Raw genomic sequence first — 14,472 nt, 5'->3', positions numbered from 1 at the left:
TATATATATATATATATATATATATATATATAATTATAATATATACATATATAAAAAAATATTTTGTGGACATGATAACTGTCACAATTTTTCTCAAATCACTTCCAAACTAATTCCGAAAACAATTTTTCTCAAATCACTTCCAAACTAATTCCGAAAAAAATCTAGTAGTGGAAAATCTCGGTTGAGTTCGTTATTTGGCAATATCTGAAAGGTATAGAAATGGGGAAGGTTTTTTTTAAAAAACAAAAATCCTTCTAACTCCCGTAATGTGGTAAATCTCACATCCGTTTGAATGTTTTATAACTCGTAGGAGTAATGCCAAAATATTTTGGCAGAATAATTATTTATGCGACCAACCATTACTGCAAGGGGTAGAAAAAACAAGGATTAGAGGACAACAATAACATAACTCTCTTCGAAGGCACAACATCGAATTCGTACAGATTGTGTATTAAACTTATAATTTTTGTCTAAAACTTTTATATGAAACATTTTTTCATTAGATAAAGTATTGCTGCAAGGTGTTGGAAAAATGAGGGGTAGAATTGAAAAAAAAGTTCATAACTCTCTTTGTAGGTTCACTATAAAATCCGTTAGAATTGTTTGTAAATTTTATAATTTTTTTGACGTGACGTATAATAAATCGATGAACGCCGGCTGCACGCACGAAAAAGTGTCCCGTTACGCACATTGTTCCATTACGCTGTGTCCCGTTACACTCATTGTTCCGTTACACTGTGTCCCGTTACGCTCATTGTACGCTTGCGCCGCACCGACAGAAGTGAAAACTTAAAACTTTGTTTATAAATGTGTAATATGAAATAATTTCCACGTCAATTGTACGTAAGAAAATGAATCTGATTACTAGTATAATTTCAAGTATTTATTATTTTATTATTAAAATAAAAATGATTCAATTTAATTCATAAAAGTATGCAATCATTTCATCAATGTTTTGTTATGAAGTCACGTTAAACTATCGTCCGTAAACCGACTTTACAGACAACCAATTTTTTTTTACCTAAAACTTTTGTCTGAAACAATTTTTGATAATACAAACCATTACTGCATGGGTTGGAAATAACAAGCGTAGAAAATCAAAATGTCAGCACTTTTTAAAATACACTTAATTTCATTTCCATTATAATTTATTGTAAATCGCCTAAACTTTATCTAAAACCTTTGGCTGGAACAATTTTTCATGAAATGAACTATTACCATAAAAGCAGGGGTTGAAAAAAAACTTTATAAAATTCGTCGGAATTTATTAATAACTAGCTTAATATTACCTTAAACCTTTGTCCAAAAAAAATTTTACGACCATGTATTAGTGCAAGGGATGAAAAATAGTGTTTGAAGATCAAAAATAATTGCATGACTACCTTACTATGCACATTATGAAATTCGTTAAGACATTCATCATATTTTCTCTGCATGTCATATGAGAATATGTTAAATCGATCTTTTTTGGAATATTGACGAACATATAGGATGTTGTGTCAGCTACGTTAAGTTCTTAAAATGTTCCAAGAGTTTATAGAAGGGTCCACAATATTTCCAAAAAAAATAGGTTCTTTTAAATCTACCTACGCCTGTAGACTGTGCCAAAAGGATTTTTTTTATGAAGCCTTTCGTTGCATGATGCGCGTGCATCGCAAAAGTTCACTCTTATCATTTTTTCATAACGCGCATAAGAAGTAGGTATAACTTAAAAGGGATGAAAATTCATGTTCATCGAGAATGATTGCCGGGATTCTAAATTGTTATTGTAAAATAAGTATTTGATGGATATGCAAGTGTGGCATCTTAAAATGTCCAGAAAAGTTTAAATTTTTAGACTAGCTTAGTACCTTTCGATGCGGGCACCATTTGTAACTTGGGTGATGTTTGGATGGTATTCAGTCTCCTGCCACGTCCTTCCGCAGTTACTCTTGCAGTTGCTGCAGTCCCTCTCTTTAAGGGACTGGATGTTCATAATCTTATCAGCGTGCACAATGCTTTTAAGGTATCCCCACATAAAAGAGTAAAGTTTCTTTGTGTGATCGCGTGTAACCGAGAAGCTAGAACGAAGAATTTGCAGAGAGCGGAAGTGGGGCTGCAAGACCATACAGTTCACTGCTACGTGCCAGGATGTGGCCCATTCAACAGGAGGCCCAGTTTGTGTTGGGGTATGCAGAACTGAAGTGGGTTGTCACGGTGCAACGGAAGTGGCGCCGTTTGCAGCCACGACAAAAAACTCCAAATAACAAAGTTTTGATCGGCTTAATTTGGGCTTGTTTTACAGTGTTTGCATATTTAACTTTTTTTTTCTTTCGTTTTTGGGGTTTTTCTATGACGTACAGTTAACAAGCAATGGCGTAAGTAAAAAAAAAGTAAATTATTGGGAGTCTGCGTCGTCTGTAGATTTTTCTTTTTAACTGCGGAAACACATTACAAAACATACGATGGTTTGCTGTAAAAACGTATATTTTGAGCACAAACTCTTGCTGGCGAGTAGTGCACTAGAACATGGTTAAGTGTTTGAAAAGGCATTCATTGTGCGACTTATTTATAACAACACGAGTGCAGTGTTTGAAAGAGACAGAACAAAGTAAGACAAAACACAAAGAAAATAATTCAAATGTTTGACCAGATGGCAGACTTCATTGGTAGTGGATGATGGGGTCATAAATTTGCATAATTTCTGTTGTGTTTTATCTGGCTTTTCCGTGTCCTGTGTCTTACAAAGCCTGTGCTCTTGTAATCATAAGTAGTTCTATCACCTCTTTGGTAGAGGCAGGCGAGTGACCGCTCATTAGACTGCAGAGAGGCAGGCCGCGTCAGCGGCTTCTTCCTTGTTATTGGCGGCCGCCCGCAAGAGAAGCCATCTCCTTTAGGCCAGGCCATCCAGAGCACGTTTGTTTCTGCACAAAACAGCGGTGATTCGTACCGACAGTGGATGTGTAACTGAAAAACAAATCATCCAAACACGAAACAGTCTAAGTTACAGTGAATAAACACATAGCTGGTCACGAAATCTTCTCGCAAAAACCCATTGGTAATACTTCCGCTTCTGCAACATTTTTATCTTTGTCGTAATTTATCTTCTCTAAGCTGCAGTGGTAATGCGTACAACCAAATGGTTTCTCTGCGTGCTGCTTATCTGATGTGTTTACTTGGACTTGGGTCATGTCAGAAGAGGAAGATTTATTTATTTTATAAAGTACAAAGCTCAGTGCTAGGCGAGGTTACACGTTGATTTATGTTCCTGTACGGAACAATACTCTTAGTTTAAACTGAAGTTCCACGTGTGTGTGTGTGTGTGTGTGTGTGTTTTTTTTTTTTTTGCTGAGTAATATAGAGAATGACCTATAACTGAACGTCAACCCGAGAACAGATGATAGGTCTATTTATCAAAGGTTCTGAAAAAAAAAATTAAAAAAGTGAGTTAGTTTTTGAATTACAAGCATTTTTTAAAATTTTTAAATTCCCCTACTTACACCAAATTTTTAGATACTGCGACTTAAAAATGCATATAACTGGAAACTACGGCACTTTTGAATCTTCGTTTTTGATTCAGAACCGTAATTTACCGGCTTACCAACCGTTGGCGGCTTGACGTGGAGTTAAGGGACATGTTGTGTGATTGGTGCTGCGCTGCGCAGAACGACTCCGCCGGCTCGACGGACACCATGTCCATCTGCAAGTCGGAGCTGCTGTTCTCGCCGGTGCGCGACTGCCCGCTGCCGGCGACCAACTTCAGCGTCGACTCGCTGGACTGCGACCACGACATCATGCTCACGTGCCAGGCCAACAAGGACAACTACACCATCGCCTTCGAGGGCAGCGCGACTCTCTACTCGGAGGACTCGGACTACCACGAGCCAGGTCATCTTCCTTCTGGATCCTGCGCCTGTGGTTTTACCTAATGAAACAGTTCAGTGACGAGTGAATGCTTGCAGGCGACAGCGGCAGGGCGTCCCAGTCCAGCACCTGGGCGCGGCACTGCTTCAAGCCCCACGCGGGCGGGGGCCGTGCCCTGGAGACCTCGATGGCGCGCTCCGACCCGGCCTACACCACCTGGAGCAAGCTGAAGAAGCGGTCCAGCGAGGTGCAGCTGGCGCGACACCCCTCGGGCAACAACAACGACGTCTGCGGCGTCGGGGACGTCTCGGCGCTGAAGAGCCAGAGCCTGCCGGACCTGCACCGGCGGCGGAGGAACCGCCTCTTGTCCTCGGCGAGCAACATGGCGTCCTCGGTGGAGTCCGAGCCGCGGGCCGTCAAGCTGTACGACCACCGGCGCGGCAGCATCACCTCCGACACCAACAGCTCGGTGGACGGCGGGGCCCGCAGGCGCAACTTCAGCCTGGTGCGACTCTTCATGAGGCAGCGCAGCGCCAGCAACGAGGGCGTCTTCTGCGCCATGGACCAGTCCTCGGCCAGCGAGTGCTGGCCGCCGTCCGCCAACAGCCAGTCGGAGAACGACAGCGACTCGTACGGGCAGGAGCCGAGGGTGAGCGCCCGCAACGAGATCAACGCCCGGGAGCGGTGCGACAACGCGCGGAACAGCCCGGCCATCATCGACGACGACTACAGCTGCGAGAACGGCAACCGGGAAGCCACCGAGGCCGCGGAGACGGAGAACTCGACGTGCGGCTTCGAGGACAGCCTGATGGAGCCGAGCAGGAAGGACCCGCAGTTCCACCAGCACGAACTGATCGCGGAGGAGACGGAGGAGGAGCAGGCGTCGGAGCGGTCCGAGTCCGTGGAGCAGCTCTCGGAGAGCTTCTCCAAGATCGAGGAGTCCTTCATGGACCTCGGTGCGAACAGCGGCATCAGCGACCGCGCGGAGGAGATCCTCGCCACGGGCTCCAGCCGCAGCGAGAAGAAACTCCGCCAGTTCAACGTGAACAACAACAACAGCGTGGAGAGGGACGCGGAGACCGCCGACAAGCCGAAGCCACTGCGGGAGCGAAGTCGAAGGACACAAACCAGGAGAGACGGAAACGTGTGCGGCAGCGTCTCCAGTCGGTCCTCGACCGGCGGCAGCATCAGCAACTGCAGCTCGAGCGACGAGACGGACACCACGAAGCTCCAGAAGCTGCCGGCGTCCAGGCGTTGCGCGAGTGGCGTCACGACGTGTGCGTGCCACACCAAGAGCACCTCCACCCAGGTCCCGGTCCACCTCATGAACCGCAGCATGCAGACCTCTGTCAACGCAGACACGAGCTCTCTCAAGTCCTCGCCCTTCAGGTTCGTCGAGAGCCCCGATGGCACATCTCTGATTAAGATCATCAGGCCCTCGTGCGACGGGAAGCTGGGCTCCTTGAAGGAAGGGGAGATACTGAAGCCTTTGTATGTTCTGTTTCCAAACTACACCCTGCCAGACTTGGGCTTCCTGAAAGAGAAAAGGAAGGAGATAGATGTCGGGAATGTGTTTCTGATGCCGCAACAGCTGGGGTCAATCTCTCCCTTGAAAGACTGCATGGATCCCGGAGGTGGAGAGAAGGCGAGGAAGAAGCGGTCTCCTGTCAACGGGAAGTCTCCCCGGCCGTTCTCCTGCAACGACGTGGAGGCTCTGAGGAAGAAGGGCTTCGGCCACATCAAGGACTGGGACTCGCTGACGTTCCTCCTGCCGAGGGAGTACTGTCAGTTCTTGTCGGAGGTGCCGGAGGTGTTGCGGCACGTGAAGGGGAGGGAAGAGCGGCCGGAGCCTCTCTTCTGCGTCTCGCCGCCGTCGCGCGCGCGCCCGACGAGCTGTGACTGCGGGTCCTTCGCGGCGGCCCAGACCGCGGCGGCAGCCACCAACGTCTCCTCCTCGTCCAGCACGGCCACGCAGCCCTCATCGGGCTACCGTGGGTCGTCCACCATGCTCCTGACCGACTCCTCGTCCAACCATCCGGCCCCGGCGGGCCATGGCGGGAACCCACTGTTCGTGTACCGCTACGACAGCGTGAGCTCCGAGTCGAGCCTGGTGGGCGCGCCGCAGCAGGGCGGTGGGCGGCAGCTGCCCGTGCTGCCCAAGCGCTCCATCTCCCTGCCCACGCACGGGAAGGGCCCGGACACGCCCCCGAGGCCCCCGCTGCCCCGGAGCATCCTGCGCAAATCCCTGTGCAGCGGAAGCCCGCAGTACGCCTGCAAAGTGCACAAGAACAATGCCAACACCAAGCGGTACAGCATGTTCGAGTTGGGTGGTGATGGGCGGGGCAGGTCCGTCGCGGGGAAGCAGCAGCGGGCTTCCTATCACGATGCGGGGCTCACTGGGTGTCTCGAGGACCTCGGGAAGAAGCTTGCGGAGCGACACTCGCCCGAGAAGGATGTGGACGAGTTGGAGGACGAGGACTACGACGACGAGGGCGTCGACGCGGGGACCGACAGCAGCTTCGAGGACGGCGGGTGCCGGTTCCGGGCACGCCCGCCGACACCACCGCTACCAAGGACACCGGACGAACCAACAGAGAAGGTCCTGAAGCTGGAGGAGTTCCTTCACCTGAGCGGCCTGTCGATGGTCGTGTCGGGCGATGGGACGGAGACCTGGACGGAGGGGGACAGGAGCAGGCTACGGGCAGAGGTCAGCAAGTTCCTCCTGGATAAGAATGGGCCGAGAGGATGCGCGGATGAAAGTGAAGACCGCGACTGCAGGTTCGGCGGAAGTAGCGCGAAGAAGGTCAGCTTCGCGGAGAAGGTGTGCGTGAGGGTCCGAGATGAGGCAGAGGTCAAGGAAGGCACGAGCATCATTCTGCCAACTCCTCACAACTCCTCGGCGGTGATCGAAAACACCTACAAGCATTTCCAGGTAACTCTTGTTTAATTTTTGCCATTAAATTTGCTGCAAATCTGTAAAACAATCTGGCAAAGTCAGGTAATTAGAGTGTGATAAAGGATAACTGGATAATTTAATGAAAACAATTACTTTCTTTGTAGTTTCTAACCAAAAATTCAGTTATGGTTAAACTATTTCCTTTAAAAGTAATTAACATTCCAATTAAATACTATAGGTGTTTTTATTATTAGGAATATGGTAAAATGTATTAAATAAAAAAAATTATATTATAACAATGTTGGCATAAAACAACTTAATATTTTGTATTTTGATGTATATGTAAAATTTGTTGAAATTGCCATCAGATATTTAATTTTAAAAATTGATGGTAAAATACCATGACTTACTGGTGTCTGTTTGGAACCAAAATGTAAATGGAAAAATAATTATTATGATAGGAAGATGCACTACAAAGTTGTGGCTTGATATTATAAACAAATGAAATGTGGCCGGGCCTAGAATACCTCCCTTTCTAGCTTCTTCTTTCCTGAAGATTTGTGATAGTGTGTGAACACTTTTGTGATCAACTGCCCATATTTCAGAGCAAGTATAGCCAGGTTTGCACCTGTCAAGTTGCAGCATGCTAATAATAATTTATGTGGTCTTATATACAATGTTTGATATTTGATTTTCTTGTGATTCTAGTATGCATATATTGCATTTGTTTTTGTGTCACAAATGTTCTCACCAAGTACATACTAAACGTTGTTTTAGAGCAGCAGAAAGTTATACAAGATAATCGCATCATAATTATGACACTTGCATGAATTGTTACCACTATTAGATTTAATTAATAAATATCTTCTGAGCAAAATTCAAGACAAAACATAAAATGTAAGAAAGCTATCACAATATCTTTTACATGAAAAATAATCAGTGTTGTTAAAAGTACTCGGAAAAAGTAACTGGGCTCAATTACAATTACTGTGGTGATAATGTAACTAATTACAAGTAAAAATTACTTTATATAGAAGTAATCAGTAAAATTACAATTACAATTACAATTACTTTCCACTACCATTTTAAAACTGACCTAGGATTCATTTTTTTACACCTTGTTACATTAATAAACATACATACATATATGTTTTGTTAAAAAAAATGATTTCATGTAATGATTAAATTTATTATCTTTAATTAAATGAATAATATTTGAGTACAAACTTGCTTGAATAACATCAAAATACTTCATACAAGTAGCTACCTGTAATAAAAGTAACACTCTTTAAATTTTGGAATTGACCTTACAAAACAATTGCATTTTAAAGTTCTCATCAGATAGATTCCCTCTCTTGAAGGCAAAAACATCTTTACCAACACTAAAAAGACGCTCAACGGGAGCACTTGACGGTAGCGATGTGTTAAATTTTAAAAATGCAGATTTTAGGATAGGGTAATGTTGGAGACACTGCAAGTCACTATGGATGGATCTTCATTTTTGATCATAGATGATGTGCATACGATCTTAGCACTACAAGCGTAACATTATAAACTTTACTAATACAAAAGTGTATGATCTTCTTTTTCTTAATTGTATTCATTATACGTTCCGAGAATAAAAGTAACGGCAAGTAAATATAAAGTATCGATTACCTTAATGTATCGATTACAATTAATGTTATGTATTCCGATTACAAGTACGAATTACATTTTTTAAATGTAATTCGTTACAAGTATAAATTACTTGAAAAGTAATCGTTACAAGTAATCCGATTACTTGTAATTCGTTACTTAACAACACTGAAAATAATAGTACCAAGAAAATGAAATAAATATAGTATGCATGAATACAAATCACCAGACCCACTGCAATGAAGGATTTGCCATCTAGCAGAAGAATTTTCAGCAAGGCTTCCAAAAATGTTTAATAAAGACTCGGCTTCATTCGCCATGTTAAATTTATTTTGCTATTTTTATTTCATTTATGAAAAAAAAAATATTTTAAACAACTTTATAGAAGCAATCAGTGGTGGATCCAAGGGGGGGGCACCAGGGGCAAGTGCCCCCCCCCCCTCCCCCCGAAAAAACAGTTGTCTGCTACATTAATATTGCCGACAAAAATGATTGTTTCTGAAACCAATAAAATATTTAAATATAATTAATGAATTTCTTGTAGGATCATAAAATATGATAATTAATGAATTTCTTGTAAAATCATAAAATCTGGTGGTTGGATGTTATGTGTAGTGTGAGTAGATTAAATACAAATTCAGTAATTTGAAGACATTTTTTCTCTGGCTGTTCTGAAATCCTAGAGTGCCCCCTCCGAGGTGAACCTCTGGATCCGCCACTGGAAGCAATTCAGTTTTCATTACCCAGCTATGGACAGTAGTGGAGACAGAGTTTCATTTGGTTGGTGGGTGGTTGGAAGGGGGTGGATTGGAGATGAGCCTCTTTGTCTGCTGTTTGCTTTAAAATTCTTCCTTGTTGTTGGTGGGAATGATTTTTTTTATTGTTTTATTGCTGGGATAGGTGATCGTGAGGTCCTATGGGAACCTAAAAAAATACCTCCAAGACTATTAAAAAAAAAATTCAAATACATTAAGAAATGTGTTAAAATAAGAAACTTTTACTTTTCGAAATTTTGGCTTCTGATTTCCCCCTTTAACTGGCAGGTATTTCAATCTGCCACACAAAACACTCCACCCAAACACTCCCCTCTCTTCCCCCCCTTTACCCCCTTTATTTCCCTCGCAAGTTACCCTTCCAAACACTCGAAGCTGGGTTCACTCCATCGCTCTCTGTCCATGCCCCTGGCTGTGGAGTCCAGGATATGAACTTCTAGTGAGTGACAATAGTGCAATTAGTCAGGTTAAATTTTAATTATGAATATATACCATACTTTTACAAGTTAACAAGTTGGATGTGCTGTTTGATGAAAATCAAAATGCATTACTTCTACATAAATGATCTTAGATTAAAAATGGTAGAGCAAATGTGGTAGAACGCAACAGTTAAGATGGAGCCCACGATACTTGTTTCCCTGTCTGTTCTCGACGCAGGGAGAGAGAGGCTCCCCATGCGGGCGGTCAGAGTGCGTCGTGCCACGTGCCGCGGGCCAGTCCGAGCCCACCTGCAGGTCCCCGGGAGGCACGTCACCCGTCGACATGGCGCAGAAGCGAGGTTCGTCTCAGATGCACTCCTTGGTGTGGTCGCCTGGCCGGCACTAGCATTAGGGCCGACACAGGCTCATGCCTCTTCGTCTCTACGCGCTAGGCAGGGAACTAGCAGCAGGCTTCGTGTTGGTGACATGCCCCTGGTGACCGTATAATCCTAAGGTAGAATATTAAAGATAAATGTATGTATCTATCCATCCTTTTTAAAATCCTTTGTAACAAATATTTCCCACCCTAAAAAAATTAACGAAAACACTTTTTGCTGTGTAGTGGCTCTTATATGCTATTTGATTTAAGTTATCTTCAATAATAATTCTTGAGTGGTTTCTGAAGAAAGCATCAACACCTGGAACTCTGCAGGTGATTCGGTGGCCCCTCCTCCCGGTTGGCAACCGTTAAGTCCTTGTCCGTCTGGAGACAAAGCCATGCGCATGGTAATGTCAAGGAAAAAGAAAAATATATATATTTTCTGTGCAAATGTTTAAACAGTTGGTTGTCAACAGTGTACTACATACTTTCAGTGTGTGATAGTACCGTTGTCTGCATCATTTAGTAAGTGCTAGTAAGTTGTCAATGTGTGCCGATAATTTGTCAGAGCATGTATGCTAGTAAGTATTCTGTATGTGTGCTAGCGTTATCACACTCCAGACTTCCAACTAGCTCAACATTTGGTCTAGAGTGCACTTTCATGAAATGAATTTGCAGAAAATGGTTGGGTGCTGAAAAAATATGCAAGTTCGAGACTGTTTCTGTTGACGATTGGTTCTGAAATAACGCCTCTCGGACCAAATTGATATTAACAGTTTTTTTATTTATAATTGAAGAAAATTCATTCATCATGGCCACCATCTTCTGACAATGAAAACAAATACATATGAAAAATATAAACTGTCGCACATAACACCTTCACTGACTCCAAACAAAAAAAAAATGAACATAAAAGACTGTTTGCAAGTAAATCCCATTGTTGCTTGCAACTCACAGAACAAACTGAACTCAGTCCTCATAACAGTGGGCTTTTACTGTCTACGGTGGTCAATGAATTCTAATTTAAAGTTCCAAAACACAAACATATGGTTATATAAACTGGCAAGCCCTAACAACACCTGCAAAATTCTCTCTTCACACTATTACTATATTGTTTGTGAGCCACCACCCGACACGTGAACTCTTGGTACCTCGTACAGACGCTGACTAACTTTATGTTTGCCCTTCTTCCTTAGGAAGGACAAAGGGCGCTCATGTGACATACACACTGATCTATTACGGTATTACACCGGAAAATATCAACCAATCAAGGCACATAGCAACATATCTTCGACTAACTCCAGCGTATTTCCCATGTGTCCAGAACTCTGTCTCTCTCTAATTATTATGTAACTGGCAAACTATTGCATCAGCTCGTTTTTAGACAAAGGACCATGGAAAAAAAAAATAAAAAAAAAATCACAATAACACACATTTACGAATTAAAAACTACTAGTAATACTTTAAAAAAAAATCATATAAAAACGTAACCACCCAAACAACACACCAGTAAAAATAACTTTTAATTGGCTCATGCACCATAAAACAAGCAAATCTTCAGAAAAGCATGAAACAGTGTAGGTAACTTATGATCATAAAACATATGCAAACACACCACTAATTCTTAAAAGGTATAAAAAGGTGTTATTTAAATGATATCAAGCAACCTAACCGTAGTACTGAACATTATCAGTCAACATAATAAATCGGTAATCAAACCCTGTTAACAAGTGGGAAGGGCAGTAGTCTTGGTTGCAACTTATTTGCAGTGTGTCTGCTAGCGTCTGTGTGATGGTAAATTTTCTGTGCCTTTTAGTAATTTTTAAGCCTGTGCTGGTGAGTGGTCAGTGCGTGTGAGTGGGTGTGGCGTGCGCAGACCTGGTGACGGCAGTGAGCGACGCGGTGGAGGGCATCGTGGGCCACTTTGCGGCGGCCAGGAACCAGGACCACTGCGCGCGGCTCGGCAGCTCGGAGCACACGCCCGCGTGCGCGAAGCTGGTGCTGTCACGGCTGTGCCCCGCGCTCTACGCCGCGCTGGGCGACGGGCTCAGGCCGGAGCTGGACACCATCTTCGGGCCCGTCGCCAACTCCGTGTGGCAGGTCGTTGAGGCGTCCGCCCAGCAAGGTGCGTTCCATCAGAGCGCTCGGTCTGTTGTTTTCACTTGGATCATTTTAAGTCCTGAATTTTCATAATGCTATTTTACAGCATTTTTACTTAAGGCCCGAATACAATCAACATGGTAATAACACGTGGATAATCATAGCAATATTAACTTACCGAACACAAAACTAACACAACAGACATAAAGTGAACCCCAATCATTTTTTTCTTTTGGTTGTTTTAGTCCTCGAGAAATTAATGCCACTGTAGTGTAGTTAGTAGTGTGTAATTATAAGAAAAATATTGTTATTAACAAAATAAAATTTATAATAACACAGGGTCTCCAAAAATAAGACTTTTTAACTGCTTTGAATGTAGGTATTGGTTCGCAATTTATGTACGCCCTGTGCTAACGATAAATATATTTGCCATACTTGAATCACACTGCTCGTACGATAGACAACTATATCCGCCCGGACGTATTTTGCATTCGCTACTACCTGGCTTTATTTGTTCATAAGCTAATAATCTAGCAGCTATTCCTGAAACTACAGTAGTGTTTCTCATCCCTCGCAGAGTGCGTAGGTGTGTCTGTCACATACAGTAGGTTTTTTTTGTTGTTGGTGTTATATAATATGTGTTTTGACTGAGTTAACACGAGTTTTTATTTGCGATGTGTTTGAATTGATTTTTTTAAAATTATTATTTTGTTGATTTTATTGTTCTACTTCATTTGTGATTTGAGATGCTTTTTATATGGCATGTTTTAGTTTTGTGTGTCATTGTTTAACCAATTTATATTTTGTAAATTTCACTTTGCCATGTCTGGGAAAAACACACTAATGAGGCATTATTGGCAATGTTGCAAGAAAGTTATTTTGGTGAAACTAGTTGTATTTCTGGCACAGACAATAGTTGGGAATTAGATGATTACGGCATTCGCTGCAACCTCATTAATCTACAACTCGGGCTCCAGCTGACAAGGGACTTTTCATATTCCAACTTCGGAAAGTGACCAGTGAATAAGAGTCAGTTGGAGAACCAGCAACAAAAGAAATCATTTGGATGTATCATGGGGACAGCAAGAATTTATGCCTTTTATTCATAATTTTCATTTGTTTTTTTCCAAACAGATTGTTAAGATAATTGGTACAGAAACAAAAAAAAAATGTTTTGATTTCACTATCCAGGAAACCCCTACATCTCTGAGCATCCTGCCTCAAGAAATGGGAGAATACAAACTGGGAAAAAATATATGTATTTTTGTCCATTTGTATGCTTATGCCGAGAATGAAGAAACTCTGAATCGGTATTGAATATTGGTCATGAGAATCCCTCCTAGAACTCCTGTGTTTGGGGAAATAATGCCCAGAGACAGTTTTCTTATTTTGCTATGAGTGCTGCACTGTTATAACAACAGTGTTTCTTGTGATGGAATTTGACTTTGTAAAATACGTCCAGTAGTTGACAGTTTCAGAGTGTCTTTTCAATCTTTGATGACTTCATTTCAGAATTTGTGTGTTGATGAAAATCTTATGCTTTTCAAGGGTAAGTTAGCATTCTAACAGTATGTCCCTTCCAAAAAAAGTTGCTTCTGTGTTAAAACATATTTGTTTTATGTAGGGGTGCCCACAAGGGGGGGTAACGACGCAGACTGCGTCATTAAAATTTCAGGGGGGGGGGGGGGGGGAGTTGTTAAAAGACGAGAAAAGTATATATATATTATTTACATACTTATAGCTTCTAATGTGAAAATACGTTTCTGGTGCTTTGATAATTGAAAGGGATTTTGTAAATCAAATTGGCAACCCCCCACTTTCCTCAACAAAAGCAGTTTGGCATCTGTCGGTTCAGGATGGTACCTATCACCGCTTCGACAATAAGCGCACACACTCAAAAGTAAAAAAAAAAAAGCTTGGCGCCTGCGCAGACTGTGCAACTGAAAGGAGAATATGATGCATTCTATCAGGCTTGGAAATTCTATACCTCTGTTCAGCTCATGCCCGCCTGATAGTTGAGACAATATTTCCGATTATTCCCCACACTTTCTTTACAAGTAAGTCAAAAATTCCTTCTCATTTCATTGTTTTGCTTGTTATAGCTGGCAGCGACGCCCAGAATTGGCTGGACCAAACTGAAGCTATTGTCTGCCATTACTGAATGTATCAGTGCGAAGTCGGGTTGTGCTTGTGCGTTATTCTGATTATCATCTTCGAATTAATTAGTTTTTGAAGTGTAGTCGTGATATAATGCTGGTATTGTAGTCATGCCTAAAAAGCAAACGCAATATAAATATAAATGTTTAGAGATTTTGTGTGAAGGGACTGTTAGACATGATAAGTGGGCAGAACATTGCAAGAAGAAGCATTTTTATAAAGTTAAGCACAATTTAGAAATTAGGAAAAAAATAATTGAGGTGAAGT

The 14,472-nt window shown here is 42.5% G+C and overlaps 1 protein-coding gene across 5 annotated transcripts in view; it reads left to right on the top strand.

Annotated features, from left to right (window-relative positions):
- The window catches only part of LOC134527681 (uncharacterized), a 256,176-nt gene that overhangs the window by 219,665 nt on the left and 22,039 nt on the right, over positions 1 to 14,472 (top strand). For all 5 annotated transcript variants that reach the window (XM_063360583.1, XM_063360580.1, XM_063360584.1 and 2 more), the window contains 4 exons: positions 3,648 to 3,870; positions 3,945 to 6,778; positions 9,808 to 9,928; positions 11,825 to 12,073. In XM_063360583.1, coding sequence (XP_063216653.1) covers positions 3,648 to 3,870; positions 3,945 to 6,778; positions 9,808 to 9,928; positions 11,825 to 12,073 — 3,427 coding nt within the window. The remainder of the gene's footprint in view (positions 1 to 3,647; positions 3,871 to 3,944; positions 6,779 to 9,807; positions 9,929 to 11,824; positions 12,074 to 14,472) is intronic.

Source organism: Bacillus rossius, chromosome 1 (genome assembly GCF_032445375.1).
Source record: "Bacillus rossius redtenbacheri isolate Brsri chromosome 1, Brsri_v3, whole genome shotgun sequence".
In the NCBI taxonomy this organism is placed as follows: domain Eukaryota; kingdom Metazoa; phylum Arthropoda; class Insecta; order Phasmatodea; family Bacillidae; genus Bacillus; species Bacillus rossius.
The sequence above is the reverse complement of the archived record's forward strand: the minus strand, read 5'-3'. Positions and strand labels throughout refer to the sequence as shown.